Source organism: Carassius gibelio, chromosome B8 (genome assembly GCF_023724105.1).
Source record: "Carassius gibelio isolate Cgi1373 ecotype wild population from Czech Republic chromosome B8, carGib1.2-hapl.c, whole genome shotgun sequence".
In the NCBI taxonomy this organism is placed as follows: domain Eukaryota; kingdom Metazoa; phylum Chordata; class Actinopteri; order Cypriniformes; family Cyprinidae; genus Carassius; species Carassius gibelio.
In genome coordinates this window covers 12,924,420-12,949,817 of record NC_068403.1, presented here as the reverse complement: position 1 = coordinate 12,949,817, position 25,398 = coordinate 12,924,420, and the positions used below count along the sequence as shown (strand labels likewise).

The 25,398-nt window shown below is 37.0% G+C and overlaps 2 protein-coding genes across 4 annotated transcripts in view; one reads left to right on the top strand and one right to left on the bottom strand.

Annotated features, from left to right (window-relative positions):
- Positions 1 to 269: 269 nt before the first annotated feature.
- Positions 270 to 6,997, top strand: LOC127963458 (actin nucleation-promoting factor WAS-like). 2 transcript variants are annotated; one of them, XM_052563384.1, is made up of 12 exons: positions 270 to 543; positions 1,144 to 1,284; positions 1,475 to 1,561; positions 1,693 to 1,789; positions 1,904 to 1,930; positions 2,013 to 2,048; positions 2,364 to 2,556; positions 2,643 to 2,685; positions 2,829 to 2,982; positions 3,380 to 3,780; positions 5,925 to 6,036; positions 6,743 to 6,997. In XM_052563384.1, exons 1-12 carry the CDS (start codon positions 442 to 444, stop codon positions 6,796 to 6,798), a joined length of 1,449 nt encoding a protein of 482 aa, XP_052419344.1. In that variant the 5' UTR covers positions 270 to 441; the 3' UTR covers positions 6,799 to 6,997. The 2 variants fall into 2 exon arrangements, with proteins under 2 accessions (XP_052419344.1, XP_052419343.1); XM_052563383.1 differs by having other exon boundaries at positions 272 to 543; positions 3,377 to 3,780.
- A 412-nt stretch (positions 6,998 to 7,409) lies between these two features.
- The window catches only part of sema3gb (sema domain, immunoglobulin domain (Ig), short basic domain, secreted, (semaphorin) 3Gb), a 32,267-nt gene continuing 14,278 nt past the window's right edge, over positions 7,410 to 25,398 (bottom strand). The window contains exons 2-18 of one of the 2 annotated variants that reach the window (XM_052563382.1): positions 25,124 to 25,255; positions 16,746 to 16,906; positions 16,478 to 16,540; positions 16,254 to 16,373; positions 15,911 to 16,004; positions 15,155 to 15,274; positions 14,905 to 15,050; positions 14,653 to 14,767; positions 14,489 to 14,558; positions 13,480 to 13,624; positions 13,162 to 13,384; positions 12,894 to 12,982; positions 12,741 to 12,782; positions 12,061 to 12,218; positions 11,744 to 11,811; positions 11,529 to 11,653; positions 7,410 to 10,428 (exon numbers count right to left, since the gene is read on the bottom strand). In XM_052563382.1, the coding sequence (XP_052419342.1) occupies positions 10,012 to 10,428; positions 11,529 to 11,653; positions 11,744 to 11,811; positions 12,061 to 12,218; positions 12,741 to 12,782; positions 12,894 to 12,982; positions 13,162 to 13,384; positions 13,480 to 13,624; positions 14,489 to 14,558; positions 14,653 to 14,767; positions 14,905 to 15,050; positions 15,155 to 15,274; positions 15,911 to 16,004; positions 16,254 to 16,373; positions 16,478 to 16,540; positions 16,746 to 16,906; positions 25,124 to 25,217 (2,250 nt within the window). In that variant the 5' untranslated portion in view covers positions 25,218 to 25,255 and the 3' untranslated portion in view covers positions 7,410 to 10,011. Of the gene's footprint in view, positions 10,429 to 11,528; positions 11,657 to 11,743; positions 11,812 to 12,060; positions 12,219 to 12,740; positions 12,783 to 12,893; positions 12,983 to 13,161; positions 13,385 to 13,479; positions 13,625 to 14,488; positions 14,559 to 14,652; positions 14,768 to 14,904; positions 15,051 to 15,154; positions 15,275 to 15,910; positions 16,005 to 16,253; positions 16,374 to 16,477; positions 16,541 to 16,745; positions 16,907 to 25,123; positions 25,256 to 25,398 lie in introns of both variants that reach the window. The other variant, XM_052563381.1, reaches the window with a different exon arrangement.

Here is a 25,398-nt window from a genome sequence, read left to right as displayed (position 1 = left end):
ATTCCTTTACTAATTTTTCATTTTTATTTTTACTAATTAAATTTTTTTCTTTAACATTTTAAAAAAAGTTACATATATATAAAACAACCAATAGCTGGGTTTTCCCGTATTTTACCCAACACTGCGTTGTATTTAACCCAGCATTTTTTAGACTATATATTATTTTATTTTTTTCTTATATGAGTGAAGGAGGATGTACAAGGCACTCCTCCTTCTTTATGTGAGTGAAGGAACACGTGCCTGTCCACGACATTCTGAGAGCAGATCTGCGCAGTGGTTTTGTTCTTCCTGTTCTCTTTTGCTGTGCTGCATTTACATCAGATTGCAGAACACGGAAGCAACAGTTCCTTCGAACCATTTGCCTGTTCTAAAAAGGCTTCAGGCAGGTACTGTGGGTTAAGCAAGGGCCCCAGGCGTGGAGGTCCGTTACATCAAGGAGAGATGAGCAGAGGAAAAGCCAAGGGGCAGGAGAACATGCCCAGTTCTCTCCTCAGCAGCCAGGAGAATGAACGCCTACTAGAGCTGCTGGGAAGAAGATGCGTGGTGAGTGAAGTCACTTTGATTAGAAGACCAATCACGGATGGACATTGTGTCCCACAGAGGATGTTTTGGGGATATAAATCAATATATCGGGTATAAAAGAGAAACTCCTGGTGCAGAAGTCACAGATGAGATTGGAGCTGTTACAGATGAGATTGGAGCTGTTACTGTTGATGTCACTTAAAGGTCAAAGTGAGACTCAGCTTTTCAAGCGGTTTTCATTGTCTGTGAGCGGAATGAAAAAGATGAAGAGACTGCGTACAAACCAAACTGTTAAAGAACACGCTGTAAAAGCCAAAGTATTTAATCTAAAGCAAATTAATTTAGCAATTAGCTCTACCTAGGAAAACTTACATTATTAAAAATAATGTTTTCTTTAGAATATATATGTCACAACATTGTTAACCTTTCTGCAGTGACAAATTATGTATGTAATGGCAAAGTTTAACTGGAGAGTGACAGGAAATGCTGTTTCTGAGGCCACTTCCTGTAGTTGTAGAGGATGCTGATGTCTTTGCTTTTGCTTTTGTTTTAATACTTCACTCATTAATCTTTTATTAATGCACTTTTATGTCAGTTTACTGTGTTTGTGTGTGTGTGCAGACCATGGCCACAGCAGTTGTTCAGTTGTATATGGCTCTTCCTCACAGTCCAACCCAATGGAGTCTCCAACATACAGGAGTTGTGTGTTTCGTTAAGGACAACCCTAAACGTTCATACTACATGCGGCTCTATGACATTAAGGTTAGAAATTCAAGAAGATGAATAGCCCAAGTTGATAAATAGATACTGTGGCCAAGCAGGCTGAAATTAAATAAAGATACACTTCTGCTTAGAGTTATGAGTCACAGCAACTCAACTCAGCTCATGAGGTCATACGACTTTGATCATATTTGTGTACGTTCATATTATTTATTTATTCATTTATTTTCAGGAAGGCAAAATGGTTTGGGAGCAAGAGCTGTATAATCAGATGACATATTGCTGTCCAATGAGATTCTTCCACACTTTTGCAGCTGATGTGGGTACAGGCCCTTTAAAAATCTCAATACGAGCCAAAACTCAACGCTGTGTAAAACGCAAGTTTTCACTGGAAAATCAAAACCTTACAATCTGAGAGATCTAATATATTTGAATGCACTTGTGTCTCAGGACTGTCAAGTAGGTTTGAACTTTGCCAGTGAAACAGAAGCTGAATATTTCAGAAACATGACTGTGGAAAAGATTAATCAGAGGTCCAGTCATCAGGGTCAGTTACTGTCATTCTCATTAATATTTTATATGAATTTTTGCAAGGCTCAGTACCCATAAAACCTTATATTTAATCAGTATCTCTGTGCCTTTTTTATATATGCATATTTAGAGAAGAAACAGCATGCACCTTCTGAAGGTATGTGTGCACAAGGTTAAACATACACTTAGTATTAACTGTTAGATTAGCATTTTAAGGCTGGTTTTATTTTGATTAACAGAAAACCGGCCACTACCACAAACCCCTCCAACAAATGGTGAGTCACTTTTAAACACTTCATGCAGAAGTGTCACTTCGGTCATCATTACTAACCTCACCTCCAAACTGGTAAGACTTTCTTTCTTCTGTGGAAAGCAAAAGAAGGTTTTTTGAAAAATGTCCCAGTGTTTTTTTTCCTTATGTAATGAAATTCAATCTAAAGTTGTTTTAGACAACTGCATTTTGCGTTCAGCAGAAGAAAAAAGTTAATTTTGGGGTCAAATGTCCCTTTAACTTTAACATATCTTGCAGTGAGCGCATGGTCTAACTCATTGATAAATGCAAGTGTTTAACCTATATGTCTATTAAACAGGTCCAGTTTCACAGCCAACTATAATCCCCACAGTGGACATCCAGAACCCAGATATTGTGGCATCAAGATATCGCTCCCCCTCAGTGCCAACCCCTGCACCAGCCTCACTCTCCTTAGGCAAAAAGGGCAAAAAGGGAAAGAAAAAAGGCCCAAAGCTCACAAAGGCAGATATCGGAGCTCCTAGTGGATTCAAGTAAGAGATTTTTCCCATAAATTGGACACTCACCTTGTGTTTTGTTTCATTTGTTTGACGTGATGCTGCCTCTCTTTCCTTTTAAGACATGTCACTCATGTTGGATGGGATCCAAACTCTGGTTTTGATGTAAGACGTGTCCTTTTTCATTAAAAACGGCATAAATCAAGTTTCGTCACATAATCTGAAACTCAATGCTTATTCTAACCTCAATTATAAAGGTAAAAAGTAACAAACCTGTATATATGAACACTGACTTTGGCCCCCTCTAGACCAACAATCTTGACCCTGACCTGAAGAAATTGTTCAACAGTGCTGGTATCAGTGATGACCAGCTGGCAGACAAAGAAACATCTAAGATCATCTATGACTTCATCGAGCAATCTGGAGGCCTGGATGCAGTAAAAGAGGAAATGAGGAAACAGGGTATGCTCATTCAAAAATCAAAATTCTGTGTGGAATACTTGGACATTTAATTTGGATCATTTCACCTTGAAAAGATACTTAATGTCAACATGACATGGAAATTCAGATCTATTTTGTAAATGCATCTTTATTATCTTCTTGTAAGTGATTAATCTATGCATACTTCAATTATTTTTCATTTTGAGCTCTTTTTTTTTAAATCTTTCGATGAAATACAGTCTGGACAGTATGCCAGACTTCTCCAATCATTTTTTCTGCATAAACAATCTTTCTCACAATCAACCACAAACTCAAATTCAGATCTGCCTCCATCCAATCAACAACCAATCAATAGAACCAAGTCCCGGTTCTTTTTTTTTCATTTCATTTGACTTTTCTTATGCTTGTCGCCCAGAAGGTCCTCGTTCTGCCCCTGCACCTCCTCCACCTCGAGGGAGGTGTCCCCCAGTCCCAGGTCCACCTGCACGTCCTCCACCACCTTCACGAAGCCCTGGACCCCCGCATCGCGGTCCACCTCCACCTGCACCACCTGGAGGGCGTTCTGGGCCTCCACCCCCTATGCAATGTTCTCTCCCACCACCACCGCCCCCCAGCCACAGTCACAAGCCACCTCCTCCACCTATGGGTGGCGGTGCACCGCCTCCACCTCCGCCCCCACCTCCTCCACCGCCACCAACTTCTTCAGGCAGTAACATCCCCAGTAGTCCTGGCAGCTCAGCACCACCTCCTCTTTCCTCTGGTGGTGGAGGACGAGGAACCTTATTGGAGGAAATTCGCCGTGGACGTGTGCTAAAGAATGTGCGTGAGATGCAGATCCAATGCATTTTGTTCAGTCGTTTCTATAAGTATTAAGGGCTGCCCATACTAATGAAAACGTGATAATAATCATTATAATTCATTTAGAATAGGCAAATCAGCATTACAGATATAATGATAGCGATACAGAGGAACAATACCAGTGCAATCACTTTCAGAACTAGCCTTTTTTTATGCTATTGAGCCTTTATTATTTTGTGTTATTTATCTTTATTGTTTTATATATCTATCATTTTACATATCTACATATATCTAGTGGGAAGTTGTGGCCTAATTGTTAGAGAGTCAGGCTTGTCACACATATCACACATGCAAGACTGCAGTTCTCTAGTGAGACTGGGATTATCATTAAAAATGGTAGCCCCCAAGAAGCTTGCAGTAAGAATTGCCTGTGCACTGATTTGCAGCGAAAACAAGAAAAAGAAAATAATATTACGGAGGAGGAAATGGTTTGGGAGACGCGAGGAACAAGGATTGTGTGTTCTTATATCATGCTTGCTGGTATTGTGGTCTATAACTCCTCCCCGAACCCCCCGCTGCTCTGTTTTTTGCTCTCTCATTGGTCGGTCATTGCAGATGTAGTTTTCAGTCAGAACACTTTTCACACAGCATGATTTTGAATCACCGACAGGTCCAGATATTTAGCATGCCAAATATCCCACGGGCATCGGCGACTTGTCGGCGATTCTCTCAGATCGCATCTTTGCTCATTCACTCTGTGTGATTGTCACTCGCGTGAACGAGCACCGATTTGCCTGTGATTTCGGGCATTTGTTGGTGATTTCTCAAAACCTGTCGGCGAGCCAAAAACTGGGCTAAAATCATGCAGTCTGAATGCAGCTTTAGTTGTTTATCTGCTTACACCTAGACCATCCAAGATGTAGGTGACATTGTTTCTTCAGTAGAACACAAATTATGATTTTTAGCTCAAGTCGTTGCAGTCTGTCAGTTTTACATTGCATGGCAAATGGAAACAAAATCTATGAGAGTAAAAAGAAATGCACAGACAAATCCACATTAAACCCTGCAGCTCGTGATGATACATTGATGTGTAAAGACACAAAATGATCCGTCCGTGCAAGAAACTGAACAGTATTTATATATATATATATATATTACCTCTGATTCACACAATGTCTGAACTGAAGAATGCTTCACGCGCTTGTTCGGACATTTTATGAATCAGAGGTAAAAAATAAAAAAAACTATATAAATATTATCATTACGAGCCACAGGGTTTAATTTGGATTTGTCTGGGCATGTTTTTTTTTTTACTCTCATAGGTTCTGTTACCATTTGCTATGCCTTGTACAATTGAGAGACTGCAACAATGGAGCTAAAAAAAATTTGTTATAGTGAAGTTACAAAGTCACATACATTTTGGATGCCCTGGGGTAAGCAGATAAACATAAAATTAAAATTTTTGAGTGAACTATCCTTTTAATGGCACAATATGTATTTTTTTCACCGTTAGAGAGCGCACATTCAAAATAAACAAAGACCAGATAGCGTAGTTTGATAATGGCGTGACTGAGTTGTCATCTTCATCCTCACAGCCGATGCAATGTGAATGGACTTGGGCGTGTGGGGTTGTGCATATGTAGGGAAAAAAAGCATAGCTGTTTAATCATACTAGATACGTTTGAAAGTTCTGTTATAATGCTACTCTGTGCGGTCGTGACCGGTCTATTAAAATGCACAACATATTGAAGCGTCTTTTGTGTTTCCATGTTTTCTACAAAGCATAACCAGAAATCGAGGGGTTATGACATCATTGGCAGGCGACACACTAGATAAAATTTCTCTGGATTTAAACATTGTTTGAAACATTTAGGATAATGTAAGTACACAAGTCAGCAAAATATTAAACACTGTTCTAGTGGTTTTTAGATATATTAATAAAAAATCTTACATTTTGTGCCTTTAAATGCAGAGCACAAATTCTAATTTTAATTCTAATTCAAATTTTTTGTCTCCATTTTTGGGCCACCATTCTTGGCCATGTCACTTCACTAATATATATATATATATATATATATATATATATATATATATATATATATATATATATATATTTACTGTGCTTTGTTTGGGTATAACCATTGTTTTTGTGGTTTTTATGTCAGGTGCCTGATTCCCCAGACTCTAATCCTCCAGGTCAGGATGAATCCTCAGGGGGAATTGTGGGAGCTCTGATGATGGTGATGCAGAAAAGGAGTAAAGTTATTCATTCATCAGGTAAATCATACGATTAATATATTATCTTCACAACCACGGGTCATTCAAAACATGAGTTAACAAGATCCTAGGTTATCTTTTTCAATATTTCACATTTGTAAATCGCGTCTTAATGTTCTTATTTGCATATTTGCTTTGTTTAATTGACTGGAGGAACACAGTATGCACTCGAGCTGTTTAAATAGCGGCTGGTCTACTTGTTGGGCATCAGTTTGACTTACATTTTTCCTGACAGTCTATTCCAGTTTGTCCTGGACCATCCATGTAAGAATATACGATTATTTAATTTGTATTAACGGGTCTTATGTTACTTTTTGACACGCTACTTTCTCTTAAAACACTAAAACAAAATGCCGCGCAGCGCTTCAACGTTTCTGGGATTGCCCATAGCTAATGAATATTTAATGAAACAATCGCCGTTTAGTTTTTTGATTGGTTGGTTGTTCTACGCACAAACTCTCAAGATAAGACGTGGCACAAAACACCAGTAAACAGAAAAGAGTGCATTAAAATGTATTTTCAAGTTGCTGCTTGCATATAAAGGCGATTGTCTTTTAAATTTATTTCTTTGACGTGCACGTTTTAGTAGATATGTGCATAATCTTTTTATAATTAGATTACATTAAAATTAAATTGAATTATTGAATTATTTAATTTAATAATTACATGCAAACAAATACAGACTTTTTTCTTTGTCTTTCTGCAGAAGATGATGAAGATGATGGGGGTGATGAAGACGAGGAAGATGAATGGGATGAATAATGCTTCTCTCTGCTCTTGGTTCAAAAGCTTGTGCTATATCCACCAATTCATAACAATGAGTTTATAAATCTGATGCTCACTGGAAATAATTTTAGCAATAGACATGGAATCTTCAGGTTATTCCAGATAAGAAAGTTGCACCGAATGATCTGAAGATCTTCTGTAAACCCAATAAAGCAATAAAACCCTAACTTTGACAGGTCTGTTTGAAAGACTGGTCTGTTTTCATCTCCAGCTTTCACTTCAGTAGCTCAGCTGTAGTTCAGTTTGAGTTCATTTACGAAGAAGTAACTTTAGCTGAGCCAAACCAGGAGTGGTGTTAGATTTCATCCAAACATAGGACTGCCAAGTTAAACCACAGCTTTATGTTGGATATTTCCTTCTGTGTGCACATACTTTTGACTCAACAACTGTCTTATTCCAAATCGGTCTCTTTTAACTACAAACCCAGTGATCTTATTCTTATCGAGATAATTTATCTATTTATCTGAAGCCATGTAGAATGTTCTGTACATCTTTTGGCTGCACAAAACCTCCCCCTACAGGACAAATATGGAACTAACAAAAAAGTTTTCAAACATATGTCAGTTGTTCAGAGAATTAGAACAATAAACAAATGCACAGCAGTTTATTGTTATTGCATTTAAAAAACACCTATAAGGACTCCCAAATCCCAGGATAATAAAATAATATTTATCACAATCACATTGACATGAACCTACACAGACATTGGTAAATACAAAGAGGAAGTATTTAGGAAGTTTCTGTTTAGCACAACAACCAACACCAAAGGAAAGACACAACAGGACAAAGAAAGTCTATGTGGCATTAAAGTTCTTCAGAGAAGTTGTGTGGGATGTCCTTATGCATAATAACATCTCTGTGGAGAGGAAAGTGTGGTTTGGACTTTAGAATATGTTCTCTACCCTTCAAGACCAGATAACATGTCTTGGGTTAAAACCACAGAGCGTTTCTTTGAGTGCTTTTTATACACAGTCATAAATATTCCTCCAACATCCAACGAAGAGAAACCGTCTCTTATAAGTTCAAAAAAATGACGTTAGCGGGCTAGACAAAGTATATGTTCTCAGAAGAAAATTACACAACACTTTCTCTTGCCTTTGTCTTTTAGTTTGGTGTCAAGTGATATTCCATAGAAAGTGCTTGAAGAGGTAGACATTTCTGGCTTAAAATGCACTGTAACTTTGAAATATTTCATGCCAACTGATAAAAAGATATTATTTTTGCCCATATTTTTTTCTGGAGAACCCCAAGGTTAATTTAAATGTTTCAAATGTTAAAATGTATATGTCTACAGGTTAGCCGATTATAGTTTCCTCAAAAACATCTACCTCTTTCTCCTCAGCATCTCTCTATGTGTCCTGGTCCTGTTATTAAACAATACATACAATGACATTTCCCATCAAAACCAGCCCTGTCCCACCACCAAAGAGCACAACACAATGAATATGTACACGCTCACAATAAATATGTTGTATGGTGTGGGTGAGAGAGAGAAAAAGAGAAAGACAGAGGGTCACATGACAGATGAGGAAAGAGAGGAGGTTAGTTTTTTACTCCTGACCAGTGACTAGTCGAATACATAAATTTCTATGTACATGTGTCATTGTCACACAACACAGAGCACAGATACTGTGTTCATACACGAGCAAAAAACATGACCACATATCACCATTGACAAACCGTGGAATACAAAATGTTTCAATCAATGGACTGAGAGTGAGAATGTTTTTAGTGGTCTGACTATCATCAGAGTCCAGAGTCAAAGAAAAGAAGAGACCAGACTGAAAAACTGTATCTACAGCAGTTCAAATCAGGGATGATCCCTTCACTCATAGTAGTTAGGGACAAGCATTTGTTTTACAAGACGACAAAAAATGATAACTGACTTGTGTTTTGGTTGCAATCAAAATTGAAATGTGAAGTGTGTATCAGGGCTTTTCACATTATTGATCACAAAGGAGAAATTCCAATGCATAAAAACTATAAACAACTTTTATTCTTTTCATTTTCTAGTGTTTCCTTATCATTTTGGTCCACAGTCTTGTCCAAATAAAACATTTACATTTCCAGGGCAATGATCCAATCATGTTGCAAAGAACTGCTTGTTCCATTACAAAAAAAAAAAAAAGAGAGACAAAATATATAATATTTTTAGTATTAAATAAATATTTCCTTTTACGGTCCACATATTTGTAATGTGAAACATTTTTAATCATTTAAAAATTTAAATCTTTTTTCTTAATTAAACTATCCAATATTGTTATTGCAATGATTTTAAATTCTCAATCTATCTGTAGTTTTTTTTTTTTTTTCTGAAACAATAAACGTGAATAATACTGAAATGTCACTTTTGATAGAAACGGTTTTAATTTCTGTTATGGATCAAGACTAAAATTAAAGCTCAAATGTATGGAGGATTATAAGTGACACTTAAAAGTAATACATTCTAGAAATTAGTTAGCAATTTATAATTTCTAAAGCGATTTATTTCCATTTCAATGTTAAATTATTATATTACTTTTAAACAAATATTTTCATATTTTATTCATATTCATTTTAATTGTCACTTCTAGTTGTCCATACAAATCGACCTGTTCTTCCAAGCACTTTACTAGAGAAAACTCTATAAAAACAATTTGCAAAATTCAAAGAAAAGTGAAAGCTTTAGTGGTCAAAATGATGGCAAGATATATTGTGCTGTAATTGTAATTAATCTTCAAATGCTCCAAAACATTCCTTCCATAACTGTATTTTATGGTCTGGGGGTTTAGAGATGACTGACTGAATCAGCAATCTTTCAATTTCACCCCAAACACCTTTTGAAGCCTCTACGGCGTACATGTTTTCAAACGTTTCTAATAGTATTTACACTGCAGTCATAGGTGTACTGAATAGTAGAATGGAATAGCTTATGTTTAACATAAAACAGCAGTAGTTTTGCTGGTGTGGCTGGATGTCTTAAGGAATTCATTTTGAAAACTGTGGGGTTTAATGCTAACTATGGAAGTGAGCACATCACAAAACAAAAATCAATCTAACTCAGACACAGTCTGATACATCTAATAAATCAATTGAATCAGTCTAAGCTAATGAATCATTTTATTAAATGGACCGAGTTTGCCAAGGAAGTACATCATGATGGGGCACATGGATGGGACATGGTCAGCAGGGTCCCAGGTGCTGTTCCATTCACTGCTCCTGTAGCTCCTCCCCTTCCTGTTCTCCCGTGTGCCTGCGGTTGTTGCGTTTGGCTTTGTGTGGCTGGCTTTGTATCTGCTGCCTGTAGGACTGGCAGTACTGGTTGATGAGACGCACTTCAGGCTGTGGGTGGAGCTTGAGAGCAGGTGGGTTGGTCTGAGGGGGAGGGGGCGGCGGTGGAGGGTGGTGATGGGAATGGTGGCGGTGGTGCTCTGGTTCGATTGGGACGTCTGACTCGGTCAGCGCCTCCACGATCTCCCGGTCCAGGATCCGTAAGGAGATGCGTGCCACTGTGTGTTTGAAGTTGTTCTCGGTTGCCAGGCAGTGGTAAAGGCCGGCATCCAATTGGGTGAGAGATTTCAGCAGAATGCCATGACCAGTCTTCAAGACATCTTTGTCTCGACTGAGCTGAAAAGGAAAAGGAGTCATTTATGCCTTCTAAATTAATGATACAAAACACAAAAGATGGATTTCGGAGCATGTTTCAAATGCTTTTGTCCATACAATGAAAGCCAATAGAAGTTCGAAACAACACTTTCATTGTAATGACAAAAAACCCAGAGAGTTTTTTTTTAAACTTCCACTGAAGAAAGAAAGTCAAACAAGTTAAAAAAGTACATGAGAGTGCACTGTAAAACATTTCTAATTTTTAATGGCAAAAAAATTGTAATATTAATCCACTTAATGGCTTAACAGCAAGTTTCCTAGTATACACTATACAACAACAAATCTAATGGGATGTTTCTTTTAAAATTTTAACACAAATTAAGAAATTTTTGATCAATTCTGAGAGCTTTCTTACCCTGCATAGCAACCATGTTCAAGGCCCAGAAAGGAAGTGAGAACACAAATTATTAAAATAGCACATGTGACATTAGTGGTTCAACCATATATATATTTTTTAAAGCTACAATCATACTTTTTGTTTGCAAAGAAAACAAAAATAGCAACAATGTCTTCTCTTCCATGTCTGTCTTCAACCCATGTTCACGAGATTACCACCATACATTTGAGCGGTGTTGCAGACGGAAGAGAACAAATTGTTCAATAAAGTCATTATTTTTGTTTTCTTTGCACACAAAAAGTATTCTTGTAGCTTCATAAAATTCAGGTTGAACCCCTGATGTCACATGGACCATTTTAAAGATGCTCTTACTACCTTTCTGGGCCTTGAACGTGGTAGTTCCATTGCTGTCTGTGCAGGGTCAGAAAGCTTTCAGGTTTCATCAAAAATATATAAATTTGGATTCCGAAGATGAACGAATGCCTTACGGGTTTGGAACGACACGAGGGTGAGTAATTAATGACAGAATTTTCATTTCTGGGTGAACTATCCCTTAAAAGTGATGATCATAATAAGTCATCTTATAATTGATAGTGAAAAAGCATAAAATTTGTCTGTGTGAAACTACACATTTGATATTTTTCCAATCAAATAATGTTTCTTATATCATTTTAGGGTGAAGTATTAATTTAAAGCCTTATAAATGGTAACATCAGTGTCTTACTGCTCTTCGCTTGCCGTCCTTCTGGTGGAGCCATTTGACGGAGGCCTGCGGAGATCTTGGCTGGCACTCCAGGAACGTGCTGCTCCCCTCAACCCCAAACTGCACTGTCTCCCTCAGACGCTTCTCTACTGAGAGGGTCAGAGAAGGGCCACATTCAAGTTTCTGAAGATCGCCTGCATCATTATTCTGTATCAAATGAGAAGCTGTTTACAAACCTTTAGCATTGAATCCTCTGCACTGCCGTAAGGGATCTCCATGTTTGATATCTTGCCTTCTGCTTCTCCTAAGGATTCATTCATCAAATATTTAATGGTTAAAAGTTTAATGACTTTTAACTGTGAAATTGCATTTAAAGAGACAGTTTATTTTATATTCTGTTTCTCTTCAGCACATCTGATGAAGACCAATATGCCTTGTACATGTACTAACCATGTTACCAGCATTAAAATAGACAGTTAATGAAGTCAAGAAATTAATTTGGACACAATTTGGACCATGGACCACCCATTGGAGAAATTGAATGTGGTCTGACCTCTTGGTAGCCGGAGTGAAAGCAGAGCAGTGTTCTCCATCCCAGGCACAGTAGGGGTCACGGGCCAGACAGCAGTCTGAACAGGCCTTGCCATAAACGGCACACCTGTGCAGGGACACCTGGGTAAGACCCCTTTCTGAAGACACGTACAACTGTTGCTGTAAACCACAAGAGAGAAAGAGAAAAAGTTGACTGATCTGAATAATGATTTGTATATTAATTATATATATATATATATATATATATATATATATATATATATATATATATATATAATTAATATACAAATCATTTTTTTTTTAAGTTTATTATTAAACTTTTAAAATATATATTAAAACACACACATACACACACACACACACATATATATATGTATGTATGTATATGTGTGTGTGAGTGTGTTATATATATATATATATATATATATATATAAAACACACTCACACACACATATACATACATACATACATATATATATATATATATATATATATATATATGTGTGTGTGTGTGTGTGTGTGTGTGTGTGTATGTGTGTGTTTTAATATATATATTAAAAGCCCTAATAAAATGCTAATAAAAAGGACAACAATTTACAAAATATAATACAATCTAATTCAAAATTAACTATAATAATATGATACTAAAATAATGATTTTACTCTATTAAACTATATTTACCCTTTTAGAAGAAATCTTCAAAGTTTTGACAGCGGCTGGAGTCTGAAAAAAATATAGGAAGAAATTTCAAAACATTCAAAATCTTGCATTATGGTATTTTAGGGTAATTCATACCCAATAGCAAAAAATCTGCAAAAATGTGTCCTATTGTACCTTAAAAACCTCAACCTCTTCCAAAATGAGCTCTTCTGTTGTGCTGATGTCTTTTGGCAAGACAATCACCTTCTGGACTGTGCCACGATCTAAAGTTCAAGGTGAATCATGAGTAAATCAGATACCAGATCAGATCGCCCGTGTTTTAGAAGCTGCACAAATTAGTCTGTTTATGTTGCAATGCTACACCTTCTCATGCAACTTCAGGAAGAAATCATCCTGCATGTAACTAATCAGAAAGAATCTGACATGATCAGAAATGTCTAACCTGTGCCCAGAAACAGCACCTCATATCTTCCATCCACAGCATCCACCAGATCCACAGCAATAGTGGTGAAACGGTAGTCAACTCCAGTCCTGACCACCAGTGGGCGCTTGTGTATTGGATATATAGGTTGATACATCAGCGGATGGGCGCGGACAAAGTTTACAGCCTCGTCAGAGAAGGCTTTGGTGGTGTGGAGATCAGGGGTGAAGGTTCCTCCAGGACACTGAGCAGTAAAAATATTCAGAAAGATTCAAATAGAATGAGATATCAACAAAGAATTAATAAGGTACCAAACTGGATTTCAAAAGCAATGCTCACAGTCCCCGGGCGAGGGTAAGGAATTTTGCCAGTATAAGGTGTCCACTGGTAGTTGTGGCCATGTTTGTGAGAGAAGGGTCCATTGAAGACATTTCTGATGTCTGCCATTGAGTACACACACACGGCAGAGCCCTTAAACACAGAGCTAGAAAGACAAACAGAGAAACAGCAATAGCATAATTACTCATTTAACAAAAGACCATCAATATAAACACTGATTTGAAAGAACAGAGATGTTACACTCAACACAGGGATTTCAAAGCTAAATATTCAGTTAGATACATTGAAATTATTATTTTCACTGCCTATTTTTAACTAGCAAGCTAATTTTATTGATTTTGCTTGCTTTAGTAATATTTATCGCTTCACAATGAAATAACGCTGTCAAAGTTGTGACTGTCAAGATCTGAAGAGACAATTTTATTAATTTGTAATTTTATTTGCCTTTTGAACTAAGTTTTCCATATGATATCCAAGGGTAATATTCCATATTATATTAATTTCCATATGTTAAATGGGAAAATTTAAAGTTACTTTTTGAGGGGTAACAGCTAAATATATTATTTTATGAAAGTCATTCAAAATTGTTGATGGCCAGTATATAATGAATCATTATAATTTTGGGTTTGGGAAGATTTTTTTAATTCATGCCTACCAAGGCTATATTTATTTTGTTGAAAATACAGTAAATCATTCATACTTTTTAGCAGACATTACTCCAGTCTTCACAAGTCATTTTAATATGCTTATCTGGTGCTCAGGAAATATTATTAGTATCATTATTATTATATATTTTGTGGAAACCATGTTCATTTTTTCCAGGATTCTTGGGCGAATAGAAAGTTCAAAAGAACAGCATTTGTTTAAAACAGACTTTTCCGTAACATTATAAATTCCCTTTACTTTTCACTATTGTTCACTTTACTGTGTCCTTGCTCAATTTAGTATATTTTTATTTCTGACTACACAATTTTTAGATTTTAGATCGGTGTATGAGAGGTTTTCTCACCCAGCTGTGGAGAACACAGCATAAACAATGGGGTTCCGTTCATCATGGGTCCTCTGGATGAAAACATCTCCTTCAAAACAAACAGACATCAGGCATCAGAGACAGACAGAGAGCTGATTAAGAACATGCTATGATCATGTTGAAGAGAAAAACATATGCCATACTCAGTTCATCAAAGTAAGTCTCAACACCATCTGCACCAATCACAGAACAGACCAGCCGTGCTTTGAGGAACGTTGTCCACTTATTCACCAATGACCTCTGACCTCCATCATCATTCTAAAAGGGAAAGCACACAAACAGAAAAAGAAAAGATAAGACTTTAAACAAACCGTGGGTTCATCTGATTTACATGACAAAATGATCATGCTTAAAAGTTGATCATTAAGTCATTAAGATTAGTGCGATTTTCTCACCAGACAGACTCTGCCTACTCTGGCGAGGACGCTCGGAGCGCTGCCCCCCGAAGCATCTAAACTCTTCTCCCGAAAGAAGAAGTAAAGCTTATCATCATTCTTCTCTGCACTGTCTGGAATCTTCTGGATTTTTATAAACACAGGCTCTAATGGAGAGATAAAAGCCATTTGTAAAGAGATAAAAATGAATATATTTGTCACAGGCGTTTCTTTTCATTTGAATCACTTCACTCCTCTGCTTATATCATACCATTCAACCATCGGGAATCATACTGCTCGGTTCTGACAGCGGGACGGTCTCCCAAGGTCCTGAAGATGGCTGGATCTGTACCCATAAAGTCCACATGTACTCCAGCATACAGGTTCCCATCTGAAGACGGTAGAGAGAGTAATGTGGAGAGAAAGAGAGAATGATGGATGAAGACTGGCTAAATTTATACTACTGGTCCATTTATACTGCTTGAAGACTCTTATACAACAAAGTGCTTAACAGAATAGTTCCCACACTTTTGACTAAGGAATTTCTAGGACTCCAGTTGATCAAGGTCACTGGTTAAGTATTTTTTCTGAAGGAAATTTCCATTTCTAAATCATGTACTAAAACCTTTAAGTTTATAGATTTAAACAACAAGTTTTACTCTACAAAGATTTTCTTTGAAAGAAGCTGATTTTTTTTCAGCAAGGATGGATGAAACTGACAACAGACAGTAAAGACATACTGTTACAAAAATGTGTTTTTCAAATTCTGTCCTGTTTAACTTTCTATTAATCAAAGAATCCAGAAAAAATATCATAGATTCCACAAAAACATTAAGCAGCCCATATGTTTTCAGCATTGATACAAATAAAATACGGTTTCTTAGGCAGCAAATTCGATCTTAGAATGATTTCTGAAGGATCATATGACACTGAAGGCCGGAGTAATGACTGGAGTAATGGCTTCAAAATCACATTTGTGCTTTTACTATGAGTGAAACAAGAGAGCAGGAGAAAGAGAGAGTCTCACTTATCAAAGCTGCTGCGTTCTCCTGCCGGGGATCGTAAGGAGACTTTCCTTTTCCAGAGTCCACATAACCAGGAACCAGCCGGAACAGGTATTCCTACACAATCACACACACAGCTTAGAAGTTAAAAAAAAGTGTCCGTACTGAAGAGCTAATTGTCATAGTTTTTACAAATAAAAGCATGGAACATTAACCAAATTATTCAAAATATCTAAAAAGGGTTTTTGTATTGACCACCTTTGTTATTGCTGATGAAATAAAAATGAATGCTGATGAAAATGAATGATTGTGATGAATTCCATTGACAAGATTAACACTGCATCACTGTGAACACTATGCGTGTACCTCAGCTCTCCAGCCTCTGTTGAGGAAGGTGCAGATGGGTTTATAAGCTCCTGTGCCACAGGTGTACAGGTGAGTCCTGTTCCACGGCTCAATCAGACGCACAAAGTTAGCACACTCTCCCTGAGAACACACACAAATGAGGAAAAACAATGCATTTAACAGTGAATACGTTTCTGTGTCAAGATGATTCAATAGAGAATAAAAAAAAGACAGTAAAAGTGTACCTGTCCACCTTTGCCAGTTAATTTACACTCCCCTTTTCTTTGTGCTGTTGCTGGCCAGTGAATCTGAAAACACACAAACCTTAAAATACTCTCCCATAATTACTAAAAAAGTAGCAAAACTGAACTACCACTGAACTACAATACGATTGGAATGGTCTGGGTGCAATTACAGTAAATTACTACTTAAATCAACTCAAAATCCACACAACGTTTTTACACATTTCTTAAATTATAAGAAAAGAATTCAAATAACTGTATAGCATCTTACAATAAGGGGTTCTTTATTGACATTTTGCATGTCTAGAGAGACTACATATTCACGGCTGCCCAGGTAGAGCCGGCCTTGGTCCTGGTCCATATGCAGGATTCTGTAGTCGCTGGTGTTGAAGGAGAAACTGAACGGCCGTATGGTTTTTGTCTCTAGTAACTCTGAACAAAAGAAAGAACATATCAGGTCAAAGCAGTTAGCATCAACAGGTCTTTTCTAAAAGTACCAGCGGTATTTCGTGTATGGATGCATAAGTTCTTGTGAAATTATCCATGCATTAGTTTGATTGTTTAAGGTTTTCAGTGGAGGCTTCATATTTCTGGGTTTCGCAGAAGTGGAAGTCGTCATAGCTGGGTAAACCTTTATAGCGGTGAACAGGAGACCACATCAAATATATTTTTTGCATTACCATTAGCTCAAACAGCAAAAGAAGAACTAGAAACAAGAATGTGTTCACGACTTTTTAAAAAGAAGAAAATATAGACCGAGATTGACAATGGCAGTCCGAAGAGAGAAGAAAGTCAAATGTTTAAAAAAAATTTAATATTAAAAACTTTGCAGGATTTGAGATTCTGTTGACCACTGAACATAATGCACACCTCGTTGTCATTTATTACATTAAGAAATTAATTATAAAATGCAAATATATATATTAATAATAATAATAATAATAATATTTTAAATTACATTTTATTTATTTCAACCCAGGCTTCTTTATCGGTCATATTTTTCACACAGCAGATGCTGGTGGTTTCTCTCTCTCTCTCTCGCTCTCTCGTTTTCTTTCTCTCTGAGGGAGGACACAAGGGAGAACAGAGCAGGTGCAGAGATGAGAGACGGCTTCAGCTGTCTGAGCACGCCGTGCTCCAGTGTACTAAGTGTCTGTTCCCCGTTTCGATCACATTCAGACACTAATTTCCCCAAAGACACATCACCAATTAATGCTGTGCGTTTACTCCAAATATTTAGTGTTTCTGTCCATGATCAGATAGCTTTAAAGGACAAAAACCTAATCACATACATCACACAACAATAGTGCAAGGTCGGGCCAGGGAATGAGGAGAAGCTAGTTGGCTTTAAACATAAATCTGAGCTTACGAGGACGTGCTGACATCGTTGCCCTCTGAGAGTACGAGAGTAAGTGCATGATTTTAGCGGAGCGGAACGGCGCAACTGACACAGACCGATTCTATAAATTACTCCATGTTAGCGTCATACCACAAACCACTTTGATCTCGGAGGTATTACAGTGCTCTCGTCCAAACGCCTGTGCAGCGTTACACATTGGATAAACAGAAATAGAACGGGGCCAGTGACAGGAAGGTCAGAAGGAAGTACATGGAAAAGGTTTTAGATAATGTATTAAATTAAGACATGATTAACCTCTTGTTTAAAAGGAAACAATGGTCTGAATGAAGATCCTACCTAAATAACATTTAGTCATTCAGACAGATGTATATGAGATTACATGTGAACGGGTGAGATGCCACATATGTTCTCAATGTGTGTGTCTGCACATGTGTGTTAGGCGTGCTCCTCAGGGCTCTAAGTAGGTGGCGAAGTGTACTAGTGTGTGTGTGTGTGTGTGTGTGTGTGTGTGTGGTTCTGGCAGCTGTGTGGGTGATCCTCCAGTCATGTACAGAATCTCCCTGGCCCGATCCTCAGGGGCAGGCTGGGATTCCAGACCGCTCGCTGCGCACTGGGGCCACGGATCTATTCTCAGCGCGCTCTCTCATCCCCGTCCAACCGGCTTCATCCACAAAATCCACTATCTTTTGGCAAGCGAGGCCAGCTCGCTTTATTCAGTAAGGAGGCACCTGATAGCCTGTGGACGTAAGGTCAGACCTTGACCTTTACCACTGTACAAACAATCTGAAGCACTCTGAATCTGAAAGAAGTGATGGGAAGTGATGTCATTTGAGAGGTCGTTAGCGCGAACAAGTGCTTTCAAGGAACTGACACAAAGTCAATGTTTGAGTTTGCTTAGAAAAAAGCTTAGAATTGATTAAATGTTATGACAAACGTTAATATACAACAATAATAAATAACAAAAATAAATAAATATAAAACAAATGTATTGATGTTTTTGATATTTTAAAATAATAATTAAGTATTTGATATTTATCGTTTTAGGATAAATCAATATTAAATGGTTTATTATATTTTGTATATTTTTATACTGTATTTTTATTTTCTAATAAATAAGTATTAAAAACATTAATATTATTATTATTACTATTATTATTAGTAATATTATTGAGTCTGACATTTTTATTGTCCGTTTTATAATAAAATATCAATTTAACTTACATTTAATTATGAATTGCATTTGATATTAAATTAGATATTACATTATAAAAACAACAGTAATAAATAAATAAATAAATAAATATCAAAACCTCCCCATGATTCATTAGATGTGTATCATTTATTAGGTGACGCATATCTTTTCGTGTTTTTGATGAGCTCTGCTTCTAGTATTGTTTTCCAGCTGGCTGGACCAGTTGTGAATTATGCCAGTGTTTGCCACGAGTCAAAATTAAATTTAATAAAAATCACAATGGCATCACTGAAGGAGGACAAAAGCAGTCAGATTTTCCACTCACAATAGTTTAAAGCAAGAGGTTTACAGCAAGAAAGGGAGAAATAAAACTGTTACAGCCTATTTTTATAACATTTTTAAATCTAAAAGTATGGCATTTTTTATATTTTTCCAATTAATTATATGAATTTATAGTCTTTTGCACATGGACATATGTAAGAACCATTAAAACATTGCTGCTGAAGAGAAACGGCAGAGTCAGAGAAAAAGTTATGCAGAAGCTTGATTCAATAGGGGTGAAAAAAAAAAATCTACCAAAAGGTACAACAAACTACGCAGATGGCAGTACTGTGAGCTTATAGTGTCTGGAAAAACTGAATGACACACAGTCCACAAATCTGATTATCTCAATACATGTTTGAGAGGTTGGATTTAATTTAGTAGTCATTATAACTCAGGGTTCCGGAGGAATAGAGAAGAAGAACACTTGAGTCCAGAGATCTCAAGACAGTTTTGCAAAGAGACTCTGTGTTTGTACCAATCTCTTACTTAATACACAAAGACAAGCTAATTACCGTGAAACATGCTCAACATTTGGAGTTGGGAATAACTTCCCATTTATTAACAGCCCCTCTGTTGCCTGTAAGAAAAAAATGAGAGAAAAAGTGGGGAGGTATAAGGCGCAAGACCCCTCAATTAATGTGCAGTGGAAAACTGGATGTTATCCCTTAAAAAGTCACTCATCTGAAAACTTCACTTAAATTATATATATTTTAATGATCTGAAACCTCTAAATTATAACAAAACTCTAAAGATAATGACACATCATGATTTGACTGAGACACATCTAATAGAGTAATTGAGTTGCTGCCTCTGTGAAAAAGGACATCTCATTAAAAAAAAAATAAAAAAAGTCTAGAAGAGACTGGCATATTAGGAGCTGTCCCAGCAGTTCAGACTGTATAAAAAGTACAGCGAACTACACATGTCTGTATATTTCTTGACTCCTCTAGTTTGAGCCTCGTCTAGACTCCTGCTGCGAGTCAGCCTTGACAGCTTCTCCAAAAGCTGCTGGTGCTCTAACTCACTGACTTTATAACCTTCTGCCAAAGACTTTTTTAGAAAATCTAAATCTTTAGGTCATTACCTAAATGCACAATGTTTCCATAAGGAAATATGTTTTTTATTGCATTTCTGGTTATTTAGGAAGCTCAAAATTGACTTGTGGACCACTCATAGAAAACTGGTTAAAAGAATGTTCCAGTTTCAATACGATTTAACTAGAAAGTGAACTCAAAAATGCTAATTCTTTCATCATGTACTCAACCTCCTGTCATTCCATACCTGGATGACTATTTTGAAAAATATCTCTGTGCTTTTTTTGTCCATACAGTGAAAGTCAATCAGTTGCCATCATGCCATCTAAAATATTTTCTTTTGTGAAAAAAAAGGCCTTCAGGTTTAGAACGAGATGAGTGTGAGGAAATGACGACAGAATTTACATTCTTTGAGTGAACTGTCCATTTAACTTGTACTGAACTATTCCTTTAAGTTCTATGCTCTAGTGCGCAGTAATGGATTCAGAATTATTTACAGGAATAGTACACCAAAAACTGAACATTTTGTCATCACCCACCCTCATGTTGTTCCAAGCCAGTATGAATTTCTTACTTCCGTTAAACACAAAAGAAGATATTCTGAATAACATTAGTTCAACAGAAGAAACACTCATATAGGTTTGGAACAACTGAGTAAATGATGACAAGAAGTTTCATTTCTGGTTGAACTATCCCTTTAACTGACTGTAGTTTCTGGATCAAGCTGAACCGCTGACCTTTATTGAAATCTGTTATGCTGCACCAAACATATTTCACTGCATAGCTCTATTTTAATCTGACATATAACAAGGGAGAGGGATCAGATCACATTATTGTTCACATGCGTCCATGTATCATAAGCACGTAGGCCTGGCTGAGGACTGACATGCTATTTTTACAAACTACTCCCTAGACTGCAAAGAACTATACGTTTGCCCACTACAGGTATGCCACTTTCACAGTTTGATTTTATCAAATGTTATCACTGTACTCAACCAAACTGCCACACTGTGCTAACAATTTATCCAACTCATTTCTATACAAGTGGACCACCTCCAAGTTTTCAAACATTATTTTCTATTTAATTTGTGGCTACAAGCCAAAAACTCTGCAGGCTGAATGCCAGACTACTGGAAAAAAGGGTAAAGAGTATCATGAGAATCCTCACAGATCCGGCTTTTAATAATATTATAAAATCAGTTTCTCTTTGCCACGTCCCCCCTTTTTTTTTTAAAGGGCAAGATCATTACTTGGACATGGGAGACAAGCTCAAGGCCAGCATAGAAGAAAAGAAAAAAATGGGGGAGCATTTTTCTGAGGAAAGGACATAAGCTAAAGGGTCTCATTGGTGAGGAATTCCTCCGAGTTTCTCCAGGGAAGGAAATGTTGATTGTAGATGAAATGCAAAACTCTACATGACCTCATTATAAATGCATCTGCCAAAAAACACTTTGCACAAAAAACTTGGATAGTCATATATGAGAGAGAAACCCATTTGTGTTCATTTGCAGGGCTTTGATCCAACAACAAAGATAAGTTTGAACAACACAGTTGTATCAGACAGACGTCTTCAAAAAATACCCTCATTATTGCACAAGACGCCATTCTGTAGATCCTCCAGTGAAATAGGTCATTTATTTTTGATGTAAACAATATAATGTCTTCATATCTATTGCTATCAACACCACAAAGCTGGACTAAAAGAGCTGCATGATTCAACATAGGAGCTAATTTGTTGGTTTATCAACAAGTGACATTTTTGCTCTCAGTTTAGGTGCCAAATTTGCTAAATAAATCTTTAGAATGGATTTATTTGGTGTTACATGTACCAGAGTCCTACATATGCATAATCAATGATCAAAAATACTGAATAAACGAACACTCATGGTGGAGAACTTTATGAATGATTGAAGATTCAGGGCTGTGCAAAGATTTCTGTGTGATTCTGAAGATGGATCTCATTCCCATAGACATCAGGGGTCAAGCCATAAGACAGGCTAGAGAAGAAAAATCATCTAGCTCTTCGTTCATCCACATACCCTTTCCAAAAGTTTCCCACACTTATAAGCAGACACTGCTGTACGTTTTAAAGTGGCACTCTGGGAAAGTAGCCTAGTTCCAGGGAGAACTAACAGAACTTGAGTGGTACCTTCTTAATGCACTCAAGTCACTCATCTTGGTCTTGAGAAGAAATGGGCGTGCCATAGTCTATGAATGAACAAAACAATGATTTCAAGAGTGTAAAACTGAATTATTTCCATTTTAGATCCACTGAATGGGCCTCTCAAAATCTTTAAGCCCAACCCTGACCATAACTCAAACTTCATACCTGATCCTGCCTAAGCCAGTGGCTCTGCTGAGGGGTGGAGATGGTTTCAGGCTGAAGCTCCAAACATTCCTGTTGTCTCTGTGGCATTCTGGAGCAGGTTGCTGGCAGTGAGCCCTGTCATGCTTTGGGGGGGCTTCCCTGTGCTTTGGCCGAAGTAAACACAGCAACCACACAAGCTAATAATAAACCTCAAACGCCACAAGCCAATCCGGTTTCTGAGAACAGGGATCTATCCCACTGTCACCTACGCACACAATAACCCCAGTCAACCCAGGGTCATAATCACCCTCACAGACATTTGGGCTCACAGACATTCACACTTACACACTCAGACACTCACACATTCTACATTTCAAAGACTAACATAAACCTCATAGCTGGATATTTAAGTAAAACACGGAATTAAAAAAGTAGGGGGAAAAGATGACGTCTTATATGCACAATCAATTCTAAACTTATAATCTAGCCTATAATTAACATTTATAGTTAACTTTATTCATTTATTTATTTACTCATTTATTATTTTCTCAGAGGAGGCCAGGGAAGCAGTGACTGATTATGTAAATTCACAAACAATTACTAAATTTTTACAATGATATCCATAAAAAGAATGTTTGAGTGGAGCAGTAGCAGGTCATGAATGTATGTGTTCTTTATTTTATACTTTTGAACATTTTGTGAACACAAAATAATTGCTAAGCATTTTCATTTATGAGGCCTGGAAATGTGTGGTTGGAATATTGCTGCGTTGCGTCTGATCAGGACACAGTGTTAGGAAAGCCCAGCATCCTGACAGTAGGGAGTCATGAAGAACCATGTCTCAGCTTGCTGAATTGGCACAACCAGGTTGTGTACTAAATATACATTGAGGAGGAGACTGTAAATGTGTGTGTGTGTGTGTGTGTGTGTGTGTGTGTGTGTGTGTGAATACTTTCTGATGGATTATACAAAGTAATGGGGCTCCACTGCAGAGGCACCTGCTGGGTTTTGTGTATGACAGTTTCTGAGAACTGAGAGCAAATTCATGTCAGACTCTGACCTGTTCTGCTGCTGTGCTTCTGTCAGACGCATGGGCAAAATCGTATTATAAATGTGTCTGCATGCAGCTGTGCCTAGTGTTTTTCATTATATAAAACAATATCTCTTCAACAAACCCACTGTATCTTTTCAAGCCTGGTATTTGACCGCCGCTTGCGAGTTGAATGGAAAAAAAATGCTAATGCTTTTGTGTTGGAGAGATTTGACTTTTAAACTTCAAACATTGGCCTCGCTCTGCTTGCTTCTCTTTGTGCCCCGCCGTGACACATCCCCCTGCAGAGGGGATGATGGGTAGTCCCCTCTCTGGGGCATTAATTGGGAGATGAGGCATACTGGTGCCAGATTCAAAACATACACAGGAAGAGAGGAAGCGAGAAAGCGAGAAAGAGAGAGAGAGTTGACATGAGGAACAGTAAGAAAAGAGAGGTGTTAAAACGCCACTGATGACAGAAAGTGTTTAGAAGTTCTAAAAAACATGATAATTACGTTCCACAGACTTTCTAAAAAACTTAAATGAGCCCTTCAAATGAACTATTTCAAACCTGCATGACTTTCTTCACAAAATATATTTTTGAACATGAAAATGAGAATTTTCTTTTTAGAAACTCCCATCCCATTTTATTATAACATTTAAAAAATAATAAATCTAGTCAGTAGTTTTCCAACTTTTTACCATATTTTAGGCCATGTAAGATATTTCTTGCCATTTTGCTATAATAACAAAGCAGCTTATTTGTTATATGTTTTTTTAATTACAGAAACTAGGAATGGTAGCATTAACTAAAAATAATTTAAAATAATAATTAATTTCTGTAATTAAAGAGATTTCCAAAATCTTTAAAAATCACACATACCAACTCCTCAGCAATTTCTAGTTGATTAAATATTTTAGTACTTGACAAAAAATATATATATATATTTGTTATAGAAATTTCCATGACTTCTTATTTCCATTATTTCATTACCTTGACATTTGCAAGTCTAGAAATGACACTTCAAATTCCTTCATATAGAGTATACAAGGAAAAAAAAAAAACTCTAAAGCGGTTGCATTTTCACATTTCTGCCTGAATGGTTGTACTTTGTCAGACCCAGTTATTTTCAGGTGTTATTATGGATTTTAATGTGATAATGAGATGAGGTCTAATAATAATGATCACCTCAGTGACTCACTTTATTACCAACAATGGAAAAATTTATAGTAAATACGGTTTCGTTACATATCAGACCAATAATGTATTGGTAACTCAAATAAAAATGTGTGTGTGCGCATGTAACAGTATTAATGCACTTGCTTAATATGTTTTAAATACACAGTAATGGCTTTATATATTTATCATTAATAAATCCAGAAAAATTGCACATTTCTCACCTTTATATGACAGGTGCACTCGGGGTGTTGTGCGGGCGTTGCAATGACAACCCCAGACACAAAAGTTCAGGATGAGGAGCAGGGTTTGCATCATGATCGTGATAATGACAGCAGGAGTTTACCCACCGAGATCTGCAAGTGTGAGAGGGACAGACACATTCAGTTCATGCATTACAACACTAGCAAGTTCAGTCACTGGTAACTGACAGCAGCTGTATACATTTTATGAGCAGTTCCAATTTGTTTCCATAATGAGGCTCATAAAACAAGATTAC

Bases quoted from the DNA above. Each gene is read 5' to 3' on its own strand.
- LOC127963458 (XM_052563383.1), top strand. From the start codon at position 442: ATGAGCAGAGGAAAAGCCAAGGGGCAGGAGAACATGCCCAGTTCTCTC. The intron at 544-1,143 runs GTGAGTGAAGTC...GTGTGTGTGCAG, and splicing joins TGCTGGGAAGAAGATGCGTG to ACCATGGCCACAGCAGTTGT. The intron at 1,790-1,903 runs GTCAGTTACTGT...ATGCATATTTAG, and splicing joins TCAGAGGTCCAGTCATCAGG to AGAAGAAACAGCATGCACCT.